Raw genomic sequence first — 9,390 nt, 5'->3', positions numbered from 1 at the left:
GATTGTCTCCCAGATTAACAGTACACGGTTCCTTGAACTCGACATAATCCGACAATCTGCCCTTCTCGTATGTCATGTGCTGCGTTGCCCCAGAGTCAATGATCCATCCCGATTTATGATTTGAGCTGGAAGTAAGCAATGCTTCATCCTCATTAATATTATCATGATCACCATGTTCAGCACGACGAGCCGATTTCCTTTGATCTCTTTCCTTAGATTCTTTTCCTTTCGAATCACCGCCCTTCGAATCATGTAATTTATCTCGTTTCGGGCAATCACGTGCAAAATGTCCAATCTCATGGCAATTATGGCACTTACCACGAAATACATTACCATGTCGTTGGTTTCTACGCTTGTCTCGTTTAGCAGAAAAAGCATCCTCCGATCTTTTTGCATCTTTGCTACGATCCATATCATTCAAAAGCATATTCTTCACCTTTTCATACGACACACTCTCGTCACCAACAGCATCCAGAGCGGTTATCAATGGTTTGAACTCTTCAGGCAAGCTAGCAAGTAGTGTCATTGCCAGTTCCTTCTCATCGATGTCCACCCCCATCTCTCTCAGTTGGTCATGCAGTGATCGTAAGCGACTGATGTGCTCTAACATATTATCACCAGAGCGATAATAACAAGAATAATATTGTTGTCGTAGCCTCACCTTTTGCAACAAGGACTCACGCGCAAACTGATTTTTCAAAGCATCCCATGCTTGTTTCGCGGTTTTCGTACCCCTCACGTGTATTTGCTGTGCGGGCTCAATGGCAAAACAGATATGGCTCCACGCCTTCTTCGCACCAGAATTAAATGTTCGTAATGCCCAATCTTCCTCCGGAGCTACGGCCGTACCATCTGCATGCGAAAACAGATCAAGGCTTTCCAGATGTAAACGCATATTAAACGACCACGTACGGTAATTCGTACCATTTAATTTCGCGAACTTCAACGTCGAATTCATCGCCATATCAGCCATATTATCCGCTTGAAATGCGGCTCAATAAAATACTCGTTTTAAATCATATATAAAACATTCGTTCGAATCGCCAAAGTGGACCTTAGCATTCTGGGCCCATAACCTGTTGAAATTATCGAACGAAAGAATACAAACTTACCCATAATGAAACATTTAATAAGAACAAAATATATGAAATACAAAAGCCTCGTGCGAACGCAACAAAATCAGAGTTTTAAAATAGTATCACGTGACTCTACTGAATAATTAACATGCTTGACCTTATATGGTATTCATGCATTACTTATGTTATATATACTATTTCTAACAAGCCCAGCTAGATTCGCGCCTGCCATATCGGTGCACCACCCCGCGGGATTAAACTGTGTATCGTCACTTTCCGAAACCTTCTTTAACGCTTCGTTAAAGAGGTTCCATAATAAAATACAGTGACACTTGTTTGTCCATAACTTATATATCTTCGAGCGTTACATGGAACATGTTCTGCCTTTTTTCCACAAACGCGGCATTTGGCATTACCGTCTCTCGAGTTATCGAACTGCTTCGTATTCACGATCCCATACTGCACCTTGTAAGGACATCTTGGTTCGATGCATTTGAACGAGCCTTTGCAGTCCGCGTACCGCACACGGGAATGGCCAGTCCAGTTCGTCGGACAATTTTTTTTCCATTTCCTGCCGTCGACTAAAGCCGATACCATTTTCTTTTTTGTGGAGAGTTCTTTGATCTTAAAAGCGGAAAGACCATTAATATCAACAGGCAGTTTCTCCACGAGCTTCTTTTCAACGTTCTCCCATAAATCTACGGCAATTTTTCTCTGTTTTGGAAAGGTTTCACTGCAGCTACTAATATCGCTGTCGCTGGTGCGGTCACTGCATTCAGTTGAAGATGTGGACACCGTCTTCCGGCCTGTGGTAACATACACATAATAAATCATTCCGTTAGTCAGTGCTCCGCTCGATTGTTAACTCGAGTGTCCCGCTCAGGATACATATACATAAGTGGCGATTAACGCTACGTTCACACGGGACCGGACATATTTGGAACCGTGCTTGAATTCGTCCGGTTCATGTGTTCACAAGGTTAAAACGAATGAAAATTTGATTTTTAAAATTTTTGAATATATCCAAGAGAATTAATCAAAAATAGTGAGTAAACTACCTTTTTCTTCTTTCCTTTTCTTTTTATCTTGCCCGTCCTTCACGACATGGTTATTGTCCTTCTTAACTGATGACTCGTCACTCGACTCAAACGTCTGCTTTTCTACGATATCGTTGTCATCTTCCAAACTTTCACTGACACGTATAGATGGCTCAGCGGAAGGAACTTTTTAAGCTATTTAGCTTAATGGTAGGACAGGAATACCAGGATTGTAGTCTTCCTCATCCCAAGATTCGAACTCTGGAGATCTTCTTCTAGTACGCTGTGTCTTAAATCACGAAAAATGGGGTTATGTAATAACCAAGATTAACAGCGAGGAAACATGTCTAGTGACGTCGGGTCGTGACGTCAGGAAAACCACGTGACTGAATGGGATAGGCGAGTGGCAAATCACGGAGCGGAGGGAATTTGGGGGGAGGGAAATTGTTCAGCTTTAGATGCGGATCTCAACCTGGCTCCAAGTAACAGTACCAAGCCCCCCCTCCCGCGATCGACAGAGCTAACGCCTAACTGTGCAATCGGGTAAGGTGGACGAAGGTGTTAACCATATGTAATCGATTTGATATTGATTCGTTTTGCTAAATGTCAGGCAGAAACTCTACATAACGGCTAGGGGGAAGTTGCTCTGGGTGCAGGAGTATCAGTACTACAAGGATTGGCTAATAGAAAGTTAGCTGCTTTTATACCAATGAGATAATTGTTTAAGAAGAAGCGATCTAATTTCTGAAGAAATATGTTTCCTATTTAGATTATCGTTACATATACAGGTTGTATCAAAAAAGCGCAACCTTAATCCCATGGGCCTATGAAATTTTGTGAATGGATAGAAGCGAATATATATGAATATTAAGTGGTTGCAGTTTTTTATACACCCTGTAGTGTTAACTAGATCATTTAGACCATTCCATACCTTGTTATGACAACTTTTGTGACCACTTGAGATTGTAACATCCCTGAAGGCCGAAAAATCTAAGATAGATGGGCTTTGGGCCCCCGTTTCGTTTTCTTCACCTTCAGTAGTACTATCATCGCTCTATAAAGAAAACTCAGGTTGTAATGTATATAATGTAATGTAGTAATATATATTTTATTTAGTATACATTCATTTATATTGTATATTCTATTTCATTTTTAATTTTTATTCTATTAAATGGCGGTTTTGTTAACACACAAATGATTAATATAACTATATTTCTGCTGTTTTGATACTTTCATAGCAAATAAGTACCACGCGGCAATCTACTTATTATACATATACATCTACTTATTGCCGAAGCTGTCGTGATTGTGCCCCGAAATGTCAAAATCTGAGATTTCGTAGAGTTTAACCATAGAAAGATTGAAAAATATAAACTCGTGACCTGCATGTTACATAACAATGATAACATTGTTTAGTGCCATAACCACCCTACTTTAGAAAACGATTATATAAAGTGTTGGCTAACGAAATTTTCCACCTCATTTTTATTAGCCTAAACAATATTCAGTCTTTTAGGAAAGGTTTGATGTATATATGACTTTTGTGTGTTGAGTAGAAGTTGAGTAATTTTGCCCTCAAACCTCGGTATCAGATGCGAACTTTTATAGCCGCCATGTTTGCTGATGTGACGTCATAACGAGTACCGATGTTCGAATTTTCGAGCTTGACGCGGTGAACCAAATCATTTCATTTTGAAATGGAAGTTAATTCTGTTAACTAACATATATTCAAGGAATGCCTAGAAAATTCTAATTACTCTTAGCCCGTCAGACAGCGATATAATGTAGTATAAATATATGCCATATACTGTATAATATACACAACAATAGTAACTCCGAATAAAGTAAGCATTTTCATTCAACGTTTCGACTTTATTTAGTCATCATCAGGAAATATGTATAAGCATGTATATGTTGTGCCGCATAGTCCTTTGTGCCACAAAGTTCTACGTAAGACGATCTTGAAGAACTTAAAAAACTGCTTAGTCTTTCAGTAAAAGAAGGCAATGATATGATGTCCTTATTTTGTTACTGATAATATTGGTGTATGCTATGCAATATATTCCTGCAAACCATAAACAGTAATATGATACTGCACTATTGTAAATGCCACATTGGCCACTGTTTTGCAATAGCGCGTATCGAAATATATCAAACACACACTAACACAGGTCCGTTTATCTACATAAATACTCAAGAAACACCATCCTTGCTGATTTAAATCGAACTTCAATGTCTTAAGAAACGACACTGCACTGGCCGTGCACATTAAGACACCAAGGCCAACATCACTATAACTCATCATGAATGCATGTGCGCGTGAAGTATTTTCGCATTGATGATAAAACCAGCCTTTGCCTATATATCTGTTAGCTTTCAATTTGTGTCTTGTGTCGACCTATTTTAATAATTCTACATTATTCTTGTGATTGCTTACAATTGAAATACATATTGTTCCATACTTACAATGATTATTGTAACTGGAGTTTCTTCCTTCAGTTCCTTGGAGGGTCCTGCGCCTGGGTCGTTTAATTGTTTTTCCTGTATGCGTTACACGCGAAAGAAATTTAGTGTCTGATTAGCACAGTCTATTTACATCTTCAGATCGATGCTTTAACGAGTCAAAGTTATGTTATACAACCATACCTTGCTTAATGACAATGCCATTCGAAGGGCGACTTCTTCGTCCTCGTGCTGAAATGCTCTTAGCCAGTTTGGCTGCCAGCTACTATTTGAATTTTCTGTCTTAATCTCGTTTTTACTACAACGCCCGGACACAATTTCGCTATACAATTTCTTCGGCATATTTATCTTTAGTCCAACAAAGATTCGAGTAGAAATATTCGCTAGCGGATAGAAAGCTGTATTTACCAAGCCAAGAGTTCAGTAAAGTGAAAACCGACACCACATTGCACATCGTCTCACCACTATGTCGGCAATTCGAGGTGACAACTCGGATAACAGGAATCAGAAAACAAAAAAGTGAGACCGCAAGATGGGAAGATGTTCATGCAAGAGAATTAATTAATAAGTTTAACCCGTTTTGGAAGTCTGACTTGTAAAATATAATGCCCAAAGATTCATAAATTGCAACTGCAATCTGTATGTATACTTATACATATAATTTGTATAGCTTGCGCTGTGTCGCATATTGCGTAGAAGAAAATATTAACAATATATAAATTATAATATATAATATTAATATTATTAACAATACATTGCAAATTGCAAATTAATATTGCAAATTGTGAATTTCTACAATTGACCCTCGACTTCACCCTCGACATTGCCGATTGTAAAATGTGATAAAAATCGACCCTCGACTTTACCCTCGACTTTACCCTCGACCTCACTCTCGACCCTCGACTTACTACCCTCGACCCTCGACCAAAACCCAAACTCCGTAGCCAGCCTGTCGATTTGTCCCGCTATGCTAATATTTTGGTGTTCACTGACTGTGAAAACAATAGATTTCTAAAGACATGAATAATTATAACTTAAAATTTACACAGCTGGGCAAAATCGTAAGGCTGGCAACGCCATTGGTTGTTATTCCACATTTGATGCAAAATTGATTAATTGCAATATACAGCGAGGTCTCGGGCACCGCCATATTTAACCCGGAAAGGACTTGCGGAGGAGGTAGCCCTAGCCCTAGGCCCGGCTCAGTCAGAGGGCTCGGCTAGACCACAGTGGCTAGACAGTTAGCTAGAAGATATTTAATAAAGTTAATTGATTTGATTGACACTCTAATACGATTTGCTCGAGATCATCATATTACCGCGCACACCGTTACGATAATAACTTACGATCTTGTGGTCATTTAGTATTCGTTTTATCCGTTCTATTGTTTAATAAACATGACTTTCGTTCAATCTAACGTGGACTGGCAGTCGTCAAAAAATACTATCTTGGAAAGAAACCGTCATATGTTCAACAATCCAGACATGAGCGACATCAGCTTTACTTGCGAAGGTTCAGACACGATATTCTACGCTCATCGTTATGTCTTGTGCACAAGTAGTGCTGTATTCGATGCAATGTTTAATGGTGGCTTGGCTGTGAAAGATTCTACTGTCCATTTACCTGATACAGACCAGGATTGTTTTGAACAGCTTTTAAGATTTCTATACACAGAAGAGTGCACATTAACGATGGAAAATATTGCTGGGACCTTTGATCTAGCGAACAAATACATTCTTCCCTCGCTCAGCAAGGTATGTGTTGATTTCCAGGTGACAAACTTCACCCCTGAGAATGTGCTGACGTCTTTGGACCTGGCCACTCTTTATGCTAATACCGAATTGGAAGAACGTTGTTGGCTATTTATACAATTCAATGCAACCGAAGTGGTAGCTTCTCACGGTTTCAATAACATCAGTCGAACGACCATGTACAAATTGCTTAAGCGAGACTATCTGCATATAAAAGAGGTAGAACTCTTTCAAGCTGCCCTGCATTGGATCGATTTCCAATGTTCGCTCAAGAACTTAGAGACAACAAGTGTGAACCGAAGGTCTATTATTGGAAGGTTGGTCCACGAGTTTCGATTTTTTACCATGACCAACGCAGAGTTTGTTGAGCACGTTTCGAAGTCTGGCTTGTTAACTGCCGAAGAAATGATACCTATTTTCGAGAAATTTAGTGGTTTCAACTCCTCCGAGTTGAAATGGAATCGACCGAATAGATTCACAGGTAATATGGTCAGGTTTTCCAGATTTGATCGCCCTAATGAAAGCCAACCGCATGTTGGCCGTTGGTGGAAAGCTGATGGCACGCCAAATCGTCTCCGTCTGTCCGTCGACAAAAACGTTATGCTACTTGGCGTGGTATTATATGGAGACGAAAATGATAGCGATTACGCGGTGAATTTTAGAGTTAAGGACGCCAGTGTAACTGGAACTTACACTTCTGAAGTCGACGAAGACGGGATGCCTTGTTTTGCTGTAATGCTACCAAACCCGGTGATGCTGAATCAAAATGAAATTGTGACGCTATCTGCAACAATAACCGGGCCTGATTCATATTGTGGTGACCGGACAGAAGCTTTGCGTATAGTAACTTATAATGGCGTCTCAGTGACATTTAGTGACGCACCCATGCCTAACAATAAAACGAGCATCAGTTATGGCCAATTCCGTGAAGTACTAGTTGCGATTTCGTGAAGTAATACATGTGATTTGCGAATTAACAATGTTGTGCTGCAAACTTTGGACAGTTTTGAACAAAGAGTGTTTAATTTCACCTTAATGAAAACATTGTTTCTAGTTCTAGTTCCTTGCATATGTTTTGCTTTTGTATTTTCTCTTTTTCACAAAGCCTGACCTCATATGTGTCCTGGTTCCACTTTTATTTATCATTGATATTTAAGATGGTTAAGTTTGGTTGAAGACAAAGTCAAAGGATGTTGATTCTTAGAAGAAGTTCAAATCAGGCATTAAGTAATAGGATTAATGATGAGATTAATGATGTAAATGCTGCTATTTGTTTGCTTTACACACAACTTAAGCAACTCTTCAGAAAATTTGCAGGATGTTGTGATCTATTTATAATAGGCTTATTTATAATTGCCATTTATTAACTTTCAGTTTGTATGTCAACCTGTATTTTGTCATTATATATAGTGATGTGGTAAGAGAGTGGTCAAATGTGCTCTCTGGGGTTGTAGAATTTACTAATGGGGTATGAAAATTCATTCTGATGCTGATCAGGATTGGGTATAAAATAAATTATATTCTTCTGGTAAGGGATAATGTCTTTCATGTCTAAAAAAGATTTTATTGGAAACAACAAATGATTTTCATAGCAAAAAAGAAACAATTTAAAAGTAAGTATAGCCAGATAATCATTTGATTATTTTAAATAATACATTTGTTACTTTTTTTCAACATGACCTGGTATATATTTGGGGCTGATATAAATATATATCATCACAGGTTTAGAAAAAGCTTTTTTATGCATGTTATAAATTAAATTTAGTCTGAACTCTGAACATCCAATATTGTTTGCCAGCTATTTGGTGCAAGCTTTAAAACTATTTGTGGTATTGCCATACTAAAATTTAAGATGATTTTTGGATAGGGTAGCAAATGTTCTCATAATATTTTAGGGGGCTATCCATAATATCCATTGTCCCTAAGTAGCATATATTTATGACCACTCCCTAATTGCTCCTGTATGTCATCAGTAAATTTCAAATTTTCATTTGTAATTAACATGTGTTTCGTTTAAGGGTATTGGACTGAGTTTGCAAAAATATCTTCCATTCATGTCATGCATGATACATTCAATGCTGTTTTCTTGATAGCTTGGTAGCCTTGGTTCGTTTTAGGGGTATTCAACTTTCTACTGCCCTCTTGTTTTGCATTCCAAATATCTTGATCATTTTTAAGAAATTGAAACGTTTAAAAAATAATCAGAGGCGTGCATTAGAAGGGTGTAGGGCGTGTAACGCTTCACAGCTCTGCGCCTGCACGGAAGCAAATCTGTGGCCAACAGCTTAACATACATAACTTTAAAAATATCAGAAAATATTCATTAGATAAATTAATTGAACGGTCTTTTAAGTTAAGTCAGTTAAATTGTAGAAAGTTCGTAGTAACACATGTATCTGTGAATGTGATCAAAATTTTCATGAAATGGATGGCTCTAACAAGGCTCTGAAATGCTCATTTCCGAGAATCTAGCCCCTAGACCAATCAAATTTTAAAAATTTTCTTGTTTCGCCAAGCAAGGAGGAGCCTTGTGAGCTTACACATTGAATCCTGATAATATTTTATGTCTCTGAAATTGAATTTGTAACAACGGAATTAAACTCTGTGCTTTCGTCGTTTTCCGAATTTTTGCCCTAACTGTAGCACCAAATTACATAACTTTCTGAAGAATTAAATTTCAAAATTCTTGCAGCTTTCATCACTCGACGCCCGGAGACATTCGTATCGTTTCTCCACTAAAAATACGCCGTATATTACTAGGCTTTTACTATCGAATACAAACACTGTAAAAGTCGGTGCCAGAACGTAGTAGGACACCCCATAGTTATTTTTCGATGTGCACCGGAGCGGCACCTGTGAAGCACCAACGCTTTTCCTGACGATATTCTGGTTTCCGGTGGTCAAGATTACCCACCTTAACACTACGTCTAATTTCACGGGCTGAAAGACTATTAATATACATATTAACCAGCCTTAATTAATGGTCAAGTCTTAACCATCATCGCGTCAATCTTTCATATGGCCGTGTATTAAACTGCAACGGGTGGATATTTTTTTTTCTCA

At 38.4% G+C, this 9,390-nt stretch overlaps 2 protein-coding genes across 2 annotated transcripts; one reads left to right on the top strand and one right to left on the bottom strand.

Annotated features, from left to right (window-relative positions):
* Nucleotides 1–1,197: 1,197 nt before the first annotated feature.
* Nucleotides 1,198–3,085, bottom strand: LOC114532836. The gene is made up of 4 exons (XM_028554430.1): nt 3,045–3,085; nt 2,374–2,402; nt 2,135–2,299; nt 1,198–1,882 (listed from the first exon to the last, which is right to left on the bottom strand). Exons 1-4 carry the CDS (start codon nt 3,083–3,085, stop codon nt 1,365–1,367), a joined length of 753 nt encoding a protein of 250 aa, XP_028410231.1. The 3' UTR covers nt 1,198–1,364.
* A 2,755-nt stretch (nt 3,086–5,840) lies between these two features.
* Nucleotides 5,841–7,854, top strand: LOC114532845 (BTB/POZ domain-containing protein 2-like). The gene has a single exon (XM_028554445.1). The coding sequence runs from the start codon at nt 5,974–5,976 to the stop codon at nt 7,276–7,278; it is 1,305 nt and encodes a 434-aa protein (XP_028410246.1). The 5' UTR covers nt 5,841–5,973; the 3' UTR covers nt 7,279–7,854.
* The last annotated feature ends 1,536 nt before the right edge of the window (nt 7,855–9,390 follow it).

The sequence above is a fragment of the Dendronephthya gigantea genome, unplaced genomic scaffold (assembly GCF_004324835.1).
Source record: "Dendronephthya gigantea isolate DGI-Jeju-01 unplaced genomic scaffold, DenGig_1.0 000081F, whole genome shotgun sequence".
NCBI lineage: Eukaryota > Metazoa > Cnidaria > Anthozoa > Malacalcyonacea > Nephtheidae > Dendronephthya > Dendronephthya gigantea.
Note: the sequence above shows the minus strand (reverse complement) of the source record. Positions and strands in the feature narration are given on the sequence as shown.